The 21,040-nt window shown below is 44.4% G+C and overlaps 1 protein-coding gene across 6 annotated transcripts; it reads left to right on the top strand.

Annotated features, from left to right (window-relative positions):
- Positions 1–38: 38 nt before the first annotated feature.
- Positions 39–18,946, top strand: BRME1 (break repair meiotic recombinase recruitment factor 1). 6 transcript variants are annotated; one of them, XM_075917129.1, is made up of 10 exons: positions 42–167; positions 1,627–1,794; positions 4,257–4,302; positions 7,463–7,667; positions 8,380–8,443; positions 9,451–9,555; positions 10,498–12,528; positions 14,219–14,331; positions 15,606–15,698; positions 17,927–18,946. In XM_075917129.1, the coding sequence occupies exons 3-10, from the start codon at positions 4,275–4,277 to the stop codon at positions 18,072–18,074; spliced, it is 2,787 nt and encodes a 928-aa protein (XP_075773244.1). In that variant the 5' UTR covers positions 42–167; positions 1,627–1,794; positions 4,257–4,274; the 3' UTR covers positions 18,075–18,946. The 6 variants fall into 6 exon arrangements, with proteins under 6 accessions (XP_075773243.1, XP_075773246.1, XP_075773244.1 ...); XM_075917128.1 differs by lacking the exon at positions 1,627–1,794 and having other exon boundaries at positions 39–167; positions 1,922–4,302; XM_075917130.1 differs by lacking the exon at positions 1,627–1,794 and having other exon boundaries at positions 50–167; positions 15,606–15,751; positions 17,927–18,062.
- Positions 18,947–21,040: the final 2,094 nt, after the last annotated feature.

Raw genomic sequence — 21,040 nt, 5'->3', positions numbered from 1 at the left:
ACGAAGGGGGCGGAGCGGGGGGGCTGCTGACTGATTGGCCAAGCGAGAGGGGCGGGGCCGAGCTCGGGCAGGGCGGGAAACGCGGGGTTTGCTGAGGCGAGCGCGAGCCCCCGTCGCGGGCTGAGGCGATGGCGGCGCGAGCCCTGAGGCGAAGGGCGGGGCAGGGGGTGAGAGCGGAAGGGCGGGAAGCCTGAGGGGAGGGGAGACGATACCCGACCCCCCCCCTGGTGAATGGGGGCGCCCCGCTGCCTGCGCCTCAAGCTGCCCCCGCCCGCCGGGCTGTGCCGCCCTCAACCCAGAACCTTCCCACGGCTTCCCCCCCCGCCAGCCCTCAGTCCCCCCCCCCGCGCCACGGCTCCCCCCGCCAGCCTTCAGTCCCCCCCCCCCCGCGCCACGGCTCCCCCCGCCAGCCCTCAGTCCCCCCCCCCGCGCCACGGCTTCCCCCCCCGCCAGCCCTCAGTCCCCCCCCGCGCCACGGCTCCCCCCGCCAGCCCTCAGTCCCCCCCCCGCGCGCCACGGCTTCCCCCCCCGCCAGCCCTCAGTCCCCCCCCCGCGCCACGGCTTCCCCCCCCGCCAGCCCTCAGTCCCCCCCCCGTGCCACGGCTCCCCCCGCCAGCCCTCAGTCCACCCCCCCGCGCCACGGCTCCCCCCGCCAGCCCTCAGTCCCCCCCCCCGCGCCACGGCTCCCCCCACCAGCCCTCAGTCCCCCCCCCCGCGCCACGGCTCCCCCCACCAGCCCTCAGTCCCCCCCCCGCGCCATGGCTCCCCCCACCAGCCCTCAGTCCCCCCCCGCACCACGGCTCCCCCCGCCAGCCCTCAGTCCCCCCCGCACCACGGCTCCCCCAGCGCGCCCCCCCCCGCGCCACGGCTCCCCCCGCCAGCCCTCAGTCCCCCCCCCGCGCCACGGCTTCCCCCCCCCGCCAGCCCTCAGTCCCCCCCCCGCGCCACGGCTTCCCCCCCCGCCAGCCCTCAGTCCCCCCCCCCGCGCCACGGCTTCCCCCCCGCCAGCCCTCAGTCCCCCCCCCGCGCCACGGCTTCCCCCCCGCCAGCCCTCAGTCCCCCCCCCCGCGCCACGGCTTCCCCCCCCGCCAGCCCTCAGTCCCCCCCCTGCGCCACGGCTTCCCCCCCCGCCAGCCCTCAGTCCCCCCCCCGCGCCACGGCTTCCCCCCCCGCCAGCCCTCAGTCCCCCCCCGCGCCACGGCTCCCCCCGCCAGCCCTCAGTCCCCCCCCGCGCCACGGCTCCCCCCGCCAGCCCTCAGTCCCCCCCCGCGCCACGGCTCCCCCCGCCAGCCCTCAGTCCCCCCCCGCGCCACGGCTCCCCCCGCCAGCCCTCAGTCCCCCCCGCGCCACGGCTCCCCCCGCCAGCCCTCAGTCCCCCCCCCGCGCCACGGCTCCCCCCGCCAGCCCTCAGTCCCCCCCCCCGCGCCACGGCTCCCCCCGCCAGCCCTCAGTCCCCCCCCCCCGCGCCACGGCTCCCCCCAACGGCCCCCCTCAGCCAGCCCTCAGCCCCCTCCCCCCTGTGCCACAGCTGCCCCAACTGGTGCCCACAGCACACACCCCTATGAGCTACGCCATCGGGGGATGTGCATACTACCGCATGTCCACTAACTTGATCTATCCACCCAGGGCCAGCAGTGCCCTTGGGCCGTGTCTGTCAGGCAGCCCATGGTCTCTGTGTCGAAGGATAGATAAATCGGGTGAGGAGCTGCAGGCCTGGGGTTTGGACGTGGCCCCCGCCTTGCCTGGATCTGGCCCCTGAGGCTCATCGTTGGGTAGGGCTGGAGCGCACAAAATGTACGAGCCTGGGCCCCCCACGCTTTGGTGTGCCAGGGGAACGTGGGGAGCGTCTTTCTCCTCCTCAGTCAGGGGCTTTTCACTTTGCTTCTCACCTGTATGTGGCTCCTGACTGATTTTTCTATAGGTCAATCACCCCTGATCTAAAAATGGTTTCCCACCCCTGGGATAAATGGACAGACATCAGGAATGGTAAAACACACACCTGGAGTAGGACATCTCAACTGGCCTGGGCACTCAAGTCATGGACTTAAAAAGTAGCCATTCTTCTACAAAGGAATATCACCAGTCAATTAGAGCGAGAACATGTGGAATTGACCTTCATATGCAAATTGGACCCTGTTACCGTTGGCCTGAACAACGATATGAACTGGATGGAGCCTCTTGATCCACTCGTCTGAAGTAGTGGGTTGTGTCCACGAAAGCTCATGATACTATATAATTTTTTTTGTTAGTTTTTAAGGTGCCATGGGACTACTCGTTTTCAAAGTTATACTAACATGGCTACTCTGAGACTTTTAAAATAAAAAGCTGCAAAAAGCAGCAACGCATTGCCGCAGCCTCCTGAGCTAAAATCCTAATTTCATATTTCACTGGTAAAACTGCAGGCAGTAGGGATGTGTGGTGGTTAGCCTCCAACAGATCTTGAATATTTCAGTGTCAAACAGGTGTCAAGGTCAGACATCTCAAACTCAATGTACCTTAGGGCCAGGGCCAGTCCTTTCATCCTACTGGACCAGCAGGCACGCCTCTGGCAGGGCTCCAGTGCAGGGAATGTTCTCCATGGGTTCCCCCAACCCCACCTGCTGCCCCTGGGCCATATAAACCCCTCAGAGGTCCCTGGTGCCACCACTGGTAGTGTAGTGGGACAAGGGTGGTTTTTGGCTGCTAGCACTGTGCCACTGCCAACACGTCTCTGTGGTGGCCCGGAGGAGGTGTATGCAGAGCTGTCCTATCATCAGATGGTTCGGAGTGGCTGCCCTGGCCCTGTGCTTTGGGGAGCGCTGTGGCAGCCACCCTAACTGTCCTATGAATGGGATGGTTGCTCATACTTTGATTAGCCCATGGGGCCTTGGGTGAGCTGAGGATGTCAGAGAGAGTCTATCCCCCCCCCACACACACACTAACTGTGGGGAGCTGCGAGGAAGTGGAGTGACTCAAGCCTGTGCCACTTCACTGCCATCTTTCAAGTCAGCCCACGCTGGGGCTGGAGTGATCCACTTCCTGCTGCCACACTGAAGTAGACCAACCAGGCTTGTCTGGAAGATGGTGGTGGAACAGAGCAGACACTGCTGTGTTGCTTTGCTTCCCCGCAGCTCCCACCAATGCAATGAGTACGGGTGGGGGTAGGCCCCCCCCCAATCCCTGCTGCCACCCCATGCTAAGCCTCCCCACTCCCTTGGGAGGAAGCTTGACGGAAGGGGTGCGAAGGTGGGGAGAGGATTGTTTGCAGACTCCCAGGCTGTGAGTTTGAGACCCCTGGTCTAGATACTTTGATTGTCTCAGAGGGGTAGCTGTGTTAGTCTGTAACTTTAAAAAAACTAGTAGTGCTGTAGCAACTTAGAGACTAAAAAATATTTAGTATCAGAGGAAGTGGGATTTGCCCATGAGAAATATCATATTGTACAAAGGTGTTACAGGACTACCCATTTTTTTCATACTTTGATGTTAGGTATAACAAAGTGAGCAAAATCCATGTCCTTGTAGTTGAATAATTTGCATAACTTCACTTTGATTTGCATGAGACACAAGATGAGTGAAGTAATAGTATTGGACCAACTTCTGTTGGTGAAAGAGACAAATTCACAAAGCTCTTCTACAGGATGGCTACAGCAGCACTGCAAATGCCTGTCTTACATATATGCTCAAATGCTATGGATGGAAGAAAATCTCCGGAATTATGTACTAATAATTAAAAAAAAAGTAAAATTTCAACATTTACACTTAATGGCTGTGTCTACACTGGGCCACTTATTCCGGAAAATCAGCCGCTTTTCCGGAATAAGCTGCGAGCTGTCTACACTGGCCCTTGAATTTCCGGAAAAGCAACGATGCTCTACTGTACAAAATCAGCCGCTATTCCGGAAAAACTATTCTGTTCCCGCTCGGGCATAAGTCCTTATTCCGGAACACTGTTCCGGAAAAGGGCCAGTGTAGACAGCCCAGTAGTCTTTTCCGGAAAAAAGCCCTCATCGCGAAAATGGCGATCGGGGCTCTTTTCCGGAAAAGCATGTCTACATTGGCCACAGACGCTTTTCCGGAAAAAGGGCTTTTCCGGAAAAGCAGCCTGCCAGTGTAGACGCTCCTTTTCCGGAAAAACTAAAAACGGAATAGTATTCCGTTTTAAGCAGTTCCGGAAATTCATGCCAGTGTAGACACAGCCAATGTGTTTTGCCTTGTATGAAATAACATGCACTGAGACTTGTATATGTTGAGCATTCTCATGTATTTCCCCCATCTAGATTTATCAAGCTGTCAAGATGAATAAAAGGAAGAAAGAATTATCAGGTAGTAATAATATAATTATCTGAAGAAATGGTTTTTGCCCACAAAAGCTCATGATACTATCTACATGTTTTCTTAGTCTTTAAAGTGCTACTAGACTATCTGTTCTAATTATTTTCACTAGGGCTACGTCTACACTGGCGACTTCTTGCGCAAGAACTCTTTTGTGGAAGAGTTCTTGTGTAAAAAATCTTCCACAAGAGCGTTTCCACATTGCTCTTGCTTTTGCACAAGAGCATCCATGGCGGTGTGGACGCTCTCTTGCGCAAGAAAGCTCTGATGGCCATTTTAACCATGGGGGCTTCTTGTGCAAGAAATTCATGTTGCCTTTCTACACTGCCCTCTTGTGGAAGAGCTCTTGCGCAAGAGGGCTTATTTCTCGTGGGGAGAGGAATAACTCTTCCGGAAGAAGCCCTGTTTTACAATGCTATACTGTACATTTACTTGCGCAAGAACGCTCATGCAGTGTAGACAGCAGGCAAGTTTTTTTGTAAGCAGCTGTTCTTGTGCAAGAAGCTGCCAGTATAGACATAGCCTAGGTGTGCTAGCCCTGGAGTGCCCACAGGATCAGCAGCTATGCCATCACCATTTCCCTCCTTTCACCCTACTGTTCAATCCTTTACCCTTCTATAGCAACTTTCATGTGAAGATCTCAAAGCATTTTACAGATATGAATTACATTTATAACCCTTCTGTGTGGTAGATACCTATTATTAGGCCCATTTTGCCAATGGATAAATAGAAACACTGAGATGTGCTGTGATTGGCCCATAGCCACACAATGGGCCATTGACAAAGCAGAAGTAGCCCCCATTCCGCTCCTCCATTTCCTTTATAGCTTCCTTTCTGGCAGTGCTTCATTTGTAAAGAAAGAAGTGCTGGGCTCAAACAATAACAATGGCATCTTCTGCACAGTGTGACCTCACATGCTCTATACACAGGAGGTCACCTTTTGAAGTGTCACTGACAGAAGAGGTAGCGCTCTGCTCTCAGGTGGTTTTGTTTTAATAAATATTTCATGAAGTTTCTCAGTAGTATGCACTTAGAGACCCTGGCTGTTTGTCATGTAGCAAGCCCATTTCTTCTTGTTTGCATACTTAAGAATTCACCATTTGCATTGTGTGCTCCTGCTGTCTCTCTTGATTGCATTTGTTCTTACTCTGTGGGATATCAGAAGGGAGTCTGGCCTGGTATTTGTTAGTACAGTAATAAAGAACTAAAGTTGATGAGATTTTCAAGTGAGGAGCATGGTCTGCATTTTGGGGGGGGGGCAAAGGGGGGAAACAATCCTCATCTTTTTAACCACCTCTCCATCTAACTGAAACACACTTTGAAGAATCAATAAATGCTGCATCTTATAACAATCCAGCACAGCACGTCAGCCCATTTTAAAAACACTCTAGAGTCAATCAGATCTGTTTAGGCTTTTTTAACTTTATTGGGGAATATCGGAAAATTGTACTAGAGGGCTAGTAGCCCTTGAACTTTCTATTCAGAAGTCAGACAGCAGAGCCTACAAGCAAGAGCAAGCTTCCTGTCAATGCACTGCAGTAAGGAAATAAAAAAAGGGGCCAGATTCTGCTCTTATTTACTCTTAGGCTTGGGAGGATTAGATTTTTATCAATAAATGTCTATTTCATTGTAGTTTGCACTACAAGTCGATGCAATAGTATTTCCATCAACAACAATCAAAATTTACAGAAAGGCAAAACAAGAAAAATGCTGCTTGATAACTTCTTAGAAATTGATTCATGGATATTTACTTTTGCATATTTTGATATGGGATATTGATAATTTGTGTTTTAACAGTTATAAAGTTTTAACTTTAAATCTCAGTGCCTGCTGTCATCAAATAATTGTCTGACCACTTCATATGTGAACATTGAAATCAATAAAAAATGCAAAGCCTATAACTTTGCACAGTTGTGAAAATTTAACTAATTAAAATAAAAATGCTTAAAAATAAACATGGAAAAATAAAAACCAAATCTATTTATACTGTTGTAACTGCACTGACTTCAATAACATGGCTCCTGATTTACATCATTGTGTAAAAGAAGAATTGGGTCCAAGGAATGGCACAAACAATATTTAACCATATGGGTAATAATTTTTAGTACTAACTACAGAGCTAGCTGAGTCTCAGGTTCTTCGCCTGAGTAGAACCTGTCTAATCTGCTCAGAGACTGAATTTGTCAAATTATACCTTGTGGTGTAATTATTATGTAGTTTCTGTTATGCAGCTTTCTGGTAAATGAAGGATTACTAGAGAATCCCTGTTCTGCCTCCCTCAGCTGGTAGTGCTTACAGTTTACTCTAGAAAGGAGATCTGGAATTTGACCACTCCATAGTTAATTTTTAACCTAAGCAACATGCACAGGACACTTCTAAGATTCAGAGGGGATTTCAGGATTCCTAGCTTAGCATTTGTTTTCCTTTCTGCCAAATCTAGGGGTGTCCAAAGCGCAGCTATCAGAGGGGTAGCCCTATTAATCTGTATATAGACAAAAACAACAAGGAATCCCATAGCACCTTAAAGTCTGGGATAGTCCTCTCTTCCCAGGACAGCATACATGCTGAACCCTTCATTTACCCCAGAGCAATGATTTAAATGACGCATGTAAAGACTCGAGCAATGCTGGGTAACTCAACCTGGCAAATATCTATTGTAGCTTACTGCAGTGTTCCTAAATCTGGAAATCCCTGTGCCATATCATTAAGAGGCTAGCTGGATTCAGTTAAAGGGCTTGACTCTTCGTTACAATAAAGCCAGTTGACATCCCTCTGGCAGAGTAAAATGCTGCTTTACACCCTATATAAGGAATATTTACACTGCAAGATGGATGCAAAGTGTCCTTAGCATAACTGACTGTAAGAGCCAAAATTATCAGTAGCATTTATGTTGTCACAGGTTGCATTAGAAATTTAGTGTTAGTTTGACATTTTTATGCAGCCAGAAAAATTAATGCAAAACCCGCACTCATATTCAGTTGGCCAGTGATATAATGATTCTTTGAACTTATTAATTTTCCATTGATAGGGCCCATGGAATAATTGCCATAGCTACCATGAAACTGTATAAAACTGCACTCTTTTCTGTTAATTGTCCCAGTTGCATAGAACATTATCAATTTGACTTTTTAATTATTTTTTCCTTTAAAAGGAGACAATGAACTCAATATTTCCAAAGCAAAAAGAAGCCTTAGGGAGAACTCCCAGTTGACAGCAGAGACTAATTTTGAAATACCAGTACCTCAATCCCATGATTCTGAACAAAAATCAAAACCAACCACAGCAGTAACAAAGCAGGAATGGGAAGAGAAAAGTCAGGAAAACAGTGAAGCTTTGGCAGGAAACTTGCAAACAAGGTAATCGAATTTGTTCCCCATGAAGCACTGGAATCAGCCAACCTGAGTTTGTTGGATGATAGGAAGCTAAGATTTGGAATAACAAAGGTGTTGGGAGGAGAGTTCTCCCTATAGAGCAGGTTGTGTGAGATGAATATGGAAAAATAATTCCTCTTTCTGATTCCCTGCATATTTAATTCTCACTGCCTTTGATCACTTGCACAGAATTTCTTTCACGTAAGTTTTCTTTTTAGGAGAATGTTCACTTGAAGCCTGAAGGCTAAATTCTGCAGTTCTTTATTTAGGCAAACCTAATAAGTCAAGAACTGCAAGATTTGTCCCTGTGGACCTAATTTTCAGAGTTATTAAGCATCTACAACTCCAAATGAAGTTATAGAGTTGTGCTGGCTGAGCATCTCTGAAAATCAGCCCCTATATTTATACTGTATATGTTTGCTTCAGTTTTATTGGTGTACATTAATACTACTACTTTGTGCTTCAGTAGTGTCAGTTGAAGGTCTCAATAAAACAGAATTACTGTGAAATGGATCAATATTGTTATTCTTTTTTTACAGAAGGAAGTGATTATGACTTGCTTTAAGGCATTGGTACAGCTGAAAATAGAATGCAGGGGCCCAGAATCTGTGCTTTAGCCTTTTCCTAGGGAATTTATTAATTTGTTAATTTACAGTTCCTAAATGTGCATACTGTTGTGTTCTTTTTTTTTAACCAGCTCAAATGATGAAGGAATAAAGAATTCCCCTGAGCTGAAACAGCTTTCTCTTCCTTTATCTCAGGTAAGTCTGTTCCAATGATGCAATACAAAACTAATAGTAGCAATAAATTATGCTGTGGTCAGCTAGGTGCTGTCCAGACATTCGGCTTAGTGAATTCCCTCCATAATTCCATTGTGTAGTTAGATTTGCTGTGTGAATATTGTAATCTCCTAGACCTCACACTTGAACACTTAAGGCTGTCTACACACTGGCCGCCTATTACGAAATAGGCATGCTAATGTAGAACTTTGGAAGAGGCAAATGCGCGGGGGATTTAAATATCCCCTGCGGCATTTGCATTTTCATGGCCGCCGCTTTTTTCCGGCTTGGAGATAAGCCGGAGAAAAGCGTCCAGACTGGCGCGATCCTCCGGAATAAAGCCCTATTCCGGAGGATCTCTTATTCCTACTTGCAGGAAAACACAGGAAAACAGTGAAGCTTTGGCAGGAAACTTGCAAACAAGGTTCTTGCAAGTAGGAATAAGAGATCCTCCGGAACAGGGCTTTATTCCGGAGGATCGCGCCAGTCTGGACGCTTTTCTCCGGCTTATCTCCAAGCCGGAAAAAAGCGGCGGCCATGAAAATGCAAATGCCATGGGGGATATTTAAATCCCCCGCACATTTGCCTCTTCCAAAGTTCTACATTTGCATCCCTATTCCGTAATAGGGGCCAATGTAGACGTAGCCTTATAGTTCGTTGACAGCAGCTTTATCAAAGCCACATGCACGGAAAAAAGTTAACCTCATGGGCATCTGGTAGCCTTCCCAAATTGCCAGGGTTGGCCCCGCCCCACTCCGCCCTCAGAATGCCTGCTGTAGGTGTTTTGGGAGCGGAATGTTGCTGCCCCCAGTGCCCACATTCCCCCTGCTCTGGGGCTGGGCCATGCACTGTGCCCTCCTCCCTCCCCCGGTGCCCTGAAAATTTCTGATATGAGAGAGCTCAGATCAGGGTTGCTCAGAGTGCTGTATTACTTAGTACATTTGGTAATAACCACTCTTTACACTCATCATTATTGAACTTGGTTGTAGAATTCATCAGGAAAGTTTGTGCCAGTCTTTGCAAAACCAAAGAAAGGTTTGACTGAAACACCTCAGAGAAAAAATGGAGAAGCAGCAGAGTTTCAAACAGAACAGGTACAGCACTGGATCATCAATTAACATGTTAGCCTCACCAATGCATGTGCAATTAATGATATAATTTTCTCATGTCAGTAATATACAATAATTAATCAGCATGGCTCTACTTGTTGTAGATCGGTAAGTATTAAGGATAAAAAAGCTCTATGATGTCCATCTACTGTAGTCTATTTCCTCTTTAGTAGGCCTGTAAGATTGCTCTGCTATCTCTTTTCTCATGCTTTGTCTTGATCAGTTTTAAATGACTTAGCGTCAGGGTTTCCACCAGATATCTTGAGAAATTATTCTATGGTATAAGTTGTCTCAGCAGAATGGACCAACTATTATATATTCAAATTGGTAGCAGTAAATCCTTACCTTAGACCTTAGTTCATTCCATACTTTTAAGCACATTGGGCTACCCACATTCTCCATGCTTGCTTATCAGCTGCCATTGTGACCTAAGTCCTCCCATTTCAAATTAAATTTTTCTACATCACTGATAATCGTGCGCTTCCAAGCAGTAAATCCAAGGAGGACTAAAAAAGGGAAAGCTGTTCAGTGAGCGTATTTAAAATTTTTCTGAATTCTGGAAGTGATGATTCTGTTGGCAGAGGTTCTTGGGAATTTCATGAGGTCTCAGAAAACTTCTGAGAAGGAGAGAGGGGGGATAAAGCCTCAGGCAGATCCTGGGCCAGTGTAGATTAAACTCAATGGCATTATGCCAATGTACATCAACTGAGGATTGGCCCTCTCTACTTTCATTGTCTGGCTAACAAACTTACACCTTTGGGAACAACTGGTTATTATTAACTTTATCACATACTTGCAAATAAATTTCACTTTTTGTTAATATCTGAATTCAGTGCATAGCTCTTTTAAATTGTCTGGTAATTGTATACATTAGAGTAGAGATCTGTAGATTGGAAAATACTGAAGTTGCTCTGTTTTCCCCTCAAGACACTAATGATGCACAAACTTCAAGAAACATTAGAATCTAATCTCCGATGCACAGACAACAGTCTAGCATGTGAGCCCTCAGAAGTAGATATGCAAGAAGCAAAGTCCCCACCAGGGTCATCTCAGTTGATGGGGACCAAAGTGCAAGAAGCTGAAGATACGGTAATTCCTCACTGTCAGAAATGTACCAGCGAAGGGCTGGATGTTAAAACTCAAAACCAGCACAAGATTAACAACATAAGCAATGAGGCTGCTATGGTAGGGGTTTCTCACCAAGGAACAGCATCTAATTTAAAAGAAGACAGCTGCGACCAAAATACCTATGTGGAACTTGTTCCCTTATTTCCAGATACACTATGTCAGAAGGATGCAGGCAGTCATGAAAACAGGAACCTGTCTCTCGGGTCACTTGAATGCCCCATTCAAAAGGATGAGAGCTATAGTATATTAGCAGAACACAGAATTTTTGAGGGAGGTAAAGATAGACAAAATGAAGATGTGAATAGTTCCCTTCAGAATGTGGACCAAAAGAAACTCACAGAGGAGGATGAAACTGCCATAAAATTAAGCAATGTTAAAGAAGAAAAAGGGACTAAAAGTATGCATGGAGAAGGCGTAGCTCTGGTGGATACAAGCATCAAAAGCAAAATGGAGAGCAGAATAATTAAACCTCAATTTTTAGTAAATTTAAACATCACTACAGATGAAGAACAGAACAACAACACATGCACAAGTGGCAGAGCAGAAGAGCAAAGTAGCAGTGACAAAGGAGCAGAGCAGAGGAATCCATTTAAAGATGCCAAAGCTGCAGAACAAAACAGCCCTCATGGCAGTGGCAAAATTGCAGAACACAGCGACCTGTGCAGTGTTGATAAAATTGTGGGTGAAAGCTACTCAAAAAGCAGTGGCAAAGCCACACTGCAAAGCAGCCCATGCACAGGTGATGAAGTGGTAGTAGAGCAAGGAGGCAGTTGCAAAGTCACAGAGCAAAGCAGCCCAAACAGCAGTGGCGCATTCTTGGAGCAAAAGAGTGAAAACGGTGATGGAAAAGTTGTAAAGCAAAGGAGCCCGCACAGCAGTGGCAATGTCTCAGAGAAAACTGGTAATGACAGAGACAGAGAGATTTCTGGGAAGGATTTTCCTAGTAGTAGTCAATCCATTATTGTTGATCTGAAGATGGATGTAGAAGTTACTGAATCAAAAAGTGTACAAACTACTGAAACAATAAGTCTTTTCTGCCTACAAACTGAAAGATGTGGTCCCTTGGAGTGCAGCAGCGCCTCCCAGCAACCTGCTTTTTACACTGGAGAGCCTGATGCAGGCAAAGAAGAGGCAGAAAAGGAGAGAGAGAGATCTGTAGGCACTAGAGCAGAATCTAGCCCAGTTGCTTTGGACTCCTTGATTGATAGTTGCTTTATACATGAGAACAATCAAGAAGATCACATCCCTTTGGAGTGGTGGAAAGCAAATGGAAGTGAGGGGTTGAGGCCTGATAGGAAACAGTCACCAGTTAGTATCTGTGACTCAGGACCTAATATATTAGAAGTTAAACAGTCAAATACAGACAGTGTCCCACAGGCAGCAACTCAAATTCCAGAGACAGGAATAAAGAGTTCTCCCCTTTCACTTGGCCTCTTGTGGAATGTAAAAAACAATGAAGAAACAGTCATTTGTGAGAAACATAAAATGGATCCTGTTCCCATGGAAAATTGTCTTTCCCCTTTAGATTTAAACATCACTACAGATGAAGAACAGAACATGTGCACAAGTAGATGTGTTGATGTTCTTGAGCAATTGAAAAGAGAAAAAGTAATCAGTCATAAAAGAGGAACTGATGCTAATTCAGGTGGCTGGCCATCTCTTTCTGCAGCAGATATCAGTTTGCCTACTGGTGCACTGAGCGATCCTCTCCCAGTGGACCAAACCTGCTCATCTTGGGAAGATGCACTTTCTCTGGATCTAGAATTGTTGCCTGACAGCCAGTTTCAGAGTGTCCTTGAAGATAACAGAGTGGAACTTTCACAGCAACAGGTAAATTGATTGTAAAGTTACAAAAGTGTTGAGCATAGATACCCATTTTGGACAGCATTGGGCACACCTAGCATACAGAGGATAACTAAATTCAAAATGCACTTGGCCAAACATGGAGTTTTTTACATAGATGCAGAATTTCTGTTCCCTTTCACGATCACTTTACAGTGTTCCTAATACATTAGGAAATTGTATTAGGCCATCCTCAGGCCTAGGGTTGTGAAGGACTAGTCAGCTAGTCACTCCATCCCCCTTGCTGCCCAGGGAAATCAGTTTGACCAAGTTTGTCTGCAGGGAGGGGACAAGGGGTTTAAATGGTGGAGTTTTACTAGCATGAGGGAACAAAGAAACCTGGTAATACTAGGAGGTAAAAAACCGATAGTGCCAGAAAGGAATCTTGGGTAGGAAAGAAAAACAAAGGATCATGCTTTCATAACAGTCCTTTTTGACTGAGGGACTGAGACCACTTACAGAGAGAACAGTGAGCCGCACCATAGCCTTAGCTGGCTGTTAGCTTGTGATAGGTAGAGGCTCATGTGCCAAGCTCCAGAGGTCCCAGGTTCAGTTTCTAAAACTATGACATGTCTAAAGTTAAATGGAACTACTTATGTGTGTAAGTGTTCAACTGAATTGAGGCTTAAACATAGATCCATTGGGTAAGACATTTCTGATAAGGACATTTATTTAAAACATTTCTTTTAAGAAAAGAATCAACCCCTCTCCCACTTATTTAGCCTTAATCACATTTGTTTAAAACATGCTACCTTAGGGCAGAGCTACCAAAAATGCAATTCTCCTGGCCAAATGCAGCATACAACCTTAAAATGTAGCTTTTGGCCCCACTCCCTATAAATGCCAAAAGCTGCAGGGTGAGAATAAAACTGTTTAACTAAAAGGCAAAATCCTCAAAAGTGGCCATTACTTTTGTGTGCCTCCATTTCTGGGGGCACAGCTTGAGGCGCTTAAGGACCAGGGTCTAAATATAGCTTTTGGGTTTCCTAAAAGTTGCCAATGAGGTTTTTAGTGTTGCACACTTTGGCAGGGACACCAACAGCCTCCGCAGACCCCACGGCAAGGAGTGGAAGGGGCCAGCTCTTTGCTCCCAGAACGGGTAGGGCCAAGGGCAGGCCAGTTCTCTACATGGCCATAAGCATGCCATGCCGATCCACCAGCCCTTAGAGCTGCACAAATGTGCAAGCAGGGCTCCAGCAGCAATTTAAAGGGCCCAAGGCACCATCTGCTGCTGTAGTAGCAGTGGCGGTGGCCAGGAGCCACTGGCCCCTTTGAATTGCCAGGTCCCGGGGCAACTGTACCCTTTCTCCTCCCCATCCCCGTCAGTGGGCCTGCACTTTGGGCAACTCATTAGAGGACATATCTGCATCAGAGTTCTGACTGTACTCATCACTGATTTGGTTAATCATAAATTATTATACTAAGATACCTAAATATTGTGCAAAACAATAATAGATTTCCTCCATCCTGGTTTTAATTTGGCATGGAACAGGGGAAAGGAATGAGTACACATTGGAATTCTATTCTGTACTATTATATATAGGTGTTCATACTATGCTCACTCAACACTAATATCTGAGCACCTTCCAGTAGTCATTAAACAACTTCTTTTGGTGTGTCAAATACAATCTTTATACAGAGCATTTATCTATTTTTGTATTAACTTCCTGTCTTTCAGCCATTTTCTGTGGGTAGTAATTGCAGTCCTTCCATCCCTGAAAGAGAGCATCGTGATCCACAGATGCCAGTCCCAGTCATTAATATATCGTACCCCAACAAGCTGCAAACCAGGTAGGGAGACTTCTCACTGAGCAACGTGAAAACTTATTTTCAGTGTGTTCCGTGAATTCGTAGTTTCATGCTCTGGAGTAAGCAATGTTGTGTTTCAACACTCCAGGACTGTACATATTAATCCTGACCACTAGAAATAGAATAATTGGTATTTCAGTGGACTTGTTTGGCATTAGAAACATTTCTGGCAAGAAGGAACAACAACATTCAGTTGTATTTCAAGCTGTCATGGAAAGAATAGAATATGCGAGCTGGCTGTAGTAATGGTTTTAGGGCTCTACCTCGCCTCTTTCTGTGCCAAATATCTGTACATAAATATGTGGGTGTGATCTTACCATACAGGCAGGCAGAGGTGTGAAGTGGCATAGTGGATTCACATGCAGCTATGTGCTCTACACATGGTTTAGAGTTTGGGACAATCTGGAATTGGGCAATTACATTATGCCTACCTAAAACTTCCCTTGCAGTTTTATATTAATCTCATATTCTTTACTTCCGGACCTAAACTATTGTGTAATGTTGCTGAGGGCTTTTGACTATTTTGTTCCATACTCTACTGGAGTGTGAAGACAAAAATCATGACTATAGTTTGCAAGGCAAGATGGAATCCTTTCAGATGAGCATGTTGTAGCAATGTGGGATACTAGTTTCTGGTCAAATACCAAATATAGGGAACTTCTGATTGTATAGGTAATGCTTTCTAGACCCTCATTCAGATTTTTCTCAAGACAAGAACATATTTTTTTACTTATCTGAAGAACTTGAAAAAATGGAAACTAGATACAGATTGTAGAAAATATATTGGGGCCAGGGCAATACTAAAAAGTTAGGTCAACCCAGCTACATTGCACAAGGGTGTGAAAATCCACATATATTGCGATATAGTTAAGCCAACCTAACCCCCAGTGCTAGGTCAATAGAAGACTTCCATTGATCTAACTGCTGTCTCTTAAGGATTTACCACAGCAACAGGAGACCCTCCTCACATCACTGTAGTGAGTGTCTACACTGAAGTGGTACAACAGCACAGCTGCAGCAGTTTGTGTAGAGATAGTCTCAACATACAATGAGCCTGATTTTTGCTTATAGCTAAGGCCCTTTTACACCACTTTGGCAGTGTAAAGAAGTCTTAAAGTGGGAGTAAAGTGCATTTAGCTATATATATGGGCTTTAGTATAAGCCTCCTATATATGGCTAATATTTTAGCTGTATGGGTGCTGATGTTTTGGTGGTCAGGATTGTTTTAGTTCCTCTCTCCTTCCTTTTTTCATCAGGGTTGAGATGATGGAGGAGAGTTGTGATTCCACCAAAGAACAAGATGCAACAGATGTTGTTTGTGGTCTGATTATTGAGCTCTCTAATCTCAAGTAAGAACATACATCTGTATCAGGGATGGTACATGTAGAATTCTTCACAGCATGTGAGTCTCTTAATTATTGACTGGTGAACAGGAGGATTGTTTTACTGGGTTTTATAATATAGACCACTTCAGAGATTTGGTTAGTTTTAGTGTCAAATGTCCAGGTCTTTGTGTGCGTTGTAAGAGGTTAAACCTGAACAAGGCATGTGCACAGTTATGTGGGCATAAGTATAAGCTTAAAATGTTATCAAGAAATACAGGAAAGGGATTCCTGCACTAATGACAGAACAACTATGGGGCTACCATATCACTCCTATGTACCAGCAATTTGAAACCACTGCTTACTTTTACTTATGCCACAAGTCTCCATTCATACATGTACTGGAGTTTAACAGTCTTATTACACACACTGAAGCAAACCACGTTAAGGATTTGCAGGGTCAAAGTTTATGGCATTGTTTTTGCTAGGAAAAGATATATTTAAAAAAAATCCTAGTGTACACATGGCAAATTGTAATTACATAAGAACATAATTGTGGGCAACCAGATCAGGTCAAAGGTCCATCGAACCCAGTATCCTGTCTTCAGATAGCGGCCAATACCAGTTAGTTTAGAGGGAATGAACAGAACATATAATCATCAAGTGATTCATCCCCTGTCACCCATTCCCAGCTCCAGAGCCTAGGGACTCTTCAGAGCATGTTTTTGCATCCTTACCCATCCTGGCTGATAGCTCCATGATCTTATCTAGCTCTTTTTTGAACCTGTTATAGTCTTGGCCTTCACAGCATCCTCTGGCAAAGAGTTCCCCAGGTTGACTGTGTGTTGTGTGAAGAAATACTTTTATTTTAAATCTGCTACCTGTTAGGGATGTAAGAGTGTAATTGCGTAAATGGGTAACTGATTAGCATGAGATGATCGGTTGTGCAAGCTACACTTGGTTCTCAGTCCAGCTTTGTATCCGAGGCAGCAGTGCAGGGCAACAGCGGTTCCCCAGGAGCAGGAGGGCAGCGCGGAGCTGGTACATACGGACTCCTGGGGACCCTGCTACTGCCCCACGTGTAACCCTGTAACCATTGAAATTTTCAGCAGTAACACGGTTAATCAATTATATGCATTTTAACATCCCTGCTACCTATTAATTTCATTTGGTGACCAATAGTTCTTGTATTATAAGGAGTAAATAACTTTCTGTACACCAGTCATGATTTTGTTGACCTTAATCATATCTGTCCTTAGTCCTCTTGGCTTCAAGCTCAAAAGTCCTACTTTTATTAATCTCTCCTCAGATGGAAGCTGCTCCATACCCCTAATAATTTTTGTTGCCCTTTTCTGTGCCTTTCCCCATTCCAATATATATATATATATATATATATATATATATATATATATATATATATTGATTGATTGATTGATTGATTGATTGAGATGAGGAGACCAGATCTTCATTCACTATTCAAGATATGGGATACCATGGATTTATATAAAGGCAATATGATATTTTCTGTTTTATTATCTGTTCCTTTCCTAATTATTCCCAACATTGTTAGCTTTTTTGACGGCCCCTGCACATCCCCATAACTCCAAGATCTCTTTCTTTTTAATATGGGTTAGTTGATCAAAGTAAATCCTAATCTCTACTAGTTAGTGGTTTTGTGTAGAATTACTCTACAGTAAGACACTAGCAGATAACATGTTAAATACTTTTCCTGTCTTCCTGATTTAAAAATACCCACTCCTTTTATCACAGTGAAGACAAGGCCTGACGGGGAAGGGATTTTCATTTATTTAAGAAGCTCCCTATTCAGGAATTTGAATTAAATAAATGCAAATAAACAAACCATAAAGATTGAAGAGTTTTAGGCCCTTATTTATGTTTAATCACATGAGCAAGCTCTTCCTTATTCACTGTGATTAAAGGTAAGTACATTCTTAAGTGCTATTGTGAATGAGGCCTAATGCATTGTTAAAATTTTCTGCTTATTTGTACCAATTTAGCATTTTGGAGACAATATCTCTTTGTGAAAGACACAACAAATATGTTTTTTCAGTTAAAGGTGTTCTGAAAGGGAAAAATATTGTGTGTGAATTATAGAACTTTCAGATTAGTGAAGTACAAATTAGTAATCTTTATAAGAGTGAGGTTTTTTTTAAAGATATTTAGAATCTCATTTCTGCAGCTGTGTAGAGAGTTTGCTGCTAATGTGAAACACATCTTGTTTTCATTCTTTCTAGTCGACTGATAATGAACACCCACAGGGATCTGGAGTCTTTTAAGAGGCTGAAGTACAGAAAAAGCAGACAGTCGGGAAAGTTTTTTGCTCATGCCCTGAAGGGAGCAACAAATACTGTGTACACAGTAAAAAAATGGAAGGAGGTCTAGGATTGTGCATCAAATCAGAGCCAAATAATAGCATTGCTAGATTTAATGGTTTCAATGGCCAAAGGCTTTGTTCTGTTCTGGTTTTGCTTTTAATCTCTTACATTTGGTATTTTAGAACTTGTTCTCATTTACACTAAGGCCCCTTTATATCACTGTAGCCATGTTAAGGCTCCTTTTCACTGTGAGACTGGAGCAACGAGGCTGTACCATAAATGAGCATAAGGCTCAGTGTCTTGAACCAAATTCTAGCTTATTACTTGCTGATTGCAGTCAAGGAATAATATACACTCATCTGCCTCCCCATAAGGCACATATGCAGACCTCAAAAAACAGTTGTTGTGTGCTTAAATTCTGGTTGTGAACTCTTGGTCTTTCCTTTCTGGCCTTGTCCAGATTAGAATTGAAAGGTGAAACAGTAAGCCATTCTAACTGCCATGTTTGAAAAGTCTAGTGGAGACCAGGCAGCATGTACATGCTAAACTATGCAACGGAAACCCTAGTATCTCTACTGAGACTTCACCTCAATCAATGTAGCATATGTTTAAGGTGCCAGACTTTTCAAAATACCTTTCATCCTTATCTAGGCAAAGCCTCCACAGTTCCACTATGGAGTCCTTGCAGAGCAGGCTTTCTTCTTGTTTTCAGGGGAAACAAGAATTGAGGTGCTATTTTTTAGTCCTATGACTCTACAACAGCCTGGATTTATGCTGTATTTTTCTGGTATAAATTATGCATAACTTTGGCCCTTCAAATTAAAAGTAAAACTGTTTGCCAGCTGTTTTAAATCTATAAGAGGGATGACAAACCTGAATGGTGATATATATTTCTCTTCATTCTGTACTATAAAATAAACCCAATACTAGTTGAACACATTTGTTATAATTGAGATGAGTCTTCACCCATTTCAATACTTCATTATCTCTCTAATATAGTGCACCATTATTTAAAAAACCAACAACCCTGAATTATATAATGCAATGTTTTTACTAATGAAGCAACATAAAATTGTCAATAGAATGACAAACAAAAAGCTGGCAAATAAAATAACTTTCAAAAATATCAGGCAAATAAAACAATATGTATATATAACACATAAAACATTTTTCAAAGAAAATAAAGGCAGGAAGACTTGAGATTGGTGCTTCTCTATGAGGAAAAAACAATCCTTTCTTAAAAACTCACCCACTTAACATGAGCTGGTGAATTAATAACCTTGTTACATAATGTCCCCTCATACTCAGTGATGGGAACATGTAGATTATAAGAGCTATTGGATTGCTGTGTGAGTTTTCACGGATGGCCAGAGTGTTTGATCAGAGTGTTCAGGCAAGGACTATTTTGTTGACATTCTTTCTCACTCCTTTCAAATGAATGACATAATTGCACAAAGACTGAGTCATCTGCCATCAGCTTCTAAGTCTGACCCCTCCATGACCTGTGGAACATCCAGTGGCAGCCAAGGCAGGTATCTGTCTGGAATAGAAAGGTAAAAGGGTCCTGTAGAATGATAGGCAAGTTAATGATGCTGGGAGAATTCACCTCAATACTCTTCCCTTGTTTGCCACTTCACTACAAGAGCCAGATGGAATCCATCTCTCAGATCTATCGCTCCATATTGCCTGCGTTACTCATGGTGTCTCTTTGGCTTCCTCCATACCATCCTCCTCTAGTATTGATGCAAATGGACAGCAGATGCCTGAAATGCCAGAAGAGAGACACCATCTGAGGCAGAGTTGGAAAGGTGAGGGGAAAAGATGCCTCATTCTTTGGGACCTGAAAAAAACAAACACATGTAATTCTATGCCTCTTTTCCCCTCAGAGGACAACTTAACTACATGAGAAAGTTGCACCAGTTGAGCTAAAGTTTTTATTTTAAAACGGGTTAGTTAAATTGATGCAAACCACATATGGAGACTAATCATGTGAAAGGTTAACCGGCTAACCAGTAAGGATCACCCCAAACTGGTAATACTTACCGGTTCTGGTTAACCAGTAGGGGCTGGAGCAGTTCCCCGCCCCCTCTGCTCCCTGGGGGCCTACCGTAGGCAGGGACTGCCCTGGCTGGCCAGCTGAAGCAAACTTTGTCCATGGTGGGCCTGACCCGTCACCTCAGTGGCAGGTTACATGATGGCTCCCCCGAGACACAGACTTTGGTTTAAGGGCATGCAACATTTTTTAACCTTTATGTTGAAATGTTCCCAATTAATATCAGGTTGTTAAAAATAAGAATGCAATAAAACCAAACTTAGTTTTCAGGTTTGAGCCTCTAGGTTGGCTATAGAAAATGTGTTTAGTAGAGGACCACAAGGTGAAGCTTGGAACGATACAATCAAATTCTATTTAAAAGTAAAATAAGCAAAAAGGCATGACTTGCCCTTGGTGAATCCATATTGAATGTTCCTGACCACCTTCTCCAATTGCTTCAAAATGGATGAGGAATCCCCTTCATGATTTTTCAGGAGACTGAGGTGAGGCTGACTAGTTTGTAGTTCCCCAGATTCTCCTCCTGCCCTTTCATAATGGTGGGCACTACATTTACCTTTTTCAAATCATCTAAGACTTCCTCTGATTACTACAAATTTTCAAAGACAATGGCCAATGGCTGTGCCACACAGCCAACTCCCACAGCACCCTTGGATGCATTGCATCCACCCCATGGACATGTGTATGTCCAGCTTTTCTAAATAGTCCTTAATCTTTTCATTCACCATTGAGGGCTGCTCATCTCCTCCCCATCTGCTGTCTGGGAGCTGACCTTGTCTGTGAAGACTGAGGCAAAAAAAAGCACTTTAGTTTTTTCCCACATTATCTGTCATTAGGTTGCTTCCCCTGTTCAGTAAAGGTCCCACACGTTTCCCTGCTCACTTTTTTGTTGCTAACATACCTGTAGAAACCCTTATAAGATCATAAGAATGTCCGTACTGGGTCAGACCAAAGGTCCATCTAGCCCAGTAGCCTGTCTGCCA

Source organism: Pelodiscus sinensis, unplaced genomic scaffold, assembly GCF_049634645.1.
Source record: "Pelodiscus sinensis isolate JC-2024 unplaced genomic scaffold, ASM4963464v1 ctg88, whole genome shotgun sequence".
Taxonomy (NCBI): domain Eukaryota; kingdom Metazoa; phylum Chordata; order Testudines; family Trionychidae; genus Pelodiscus; species Pelodiscus sinensis.
This window is presented reverse-complemented; position numbering and strand designations above follow the sequence as displayed.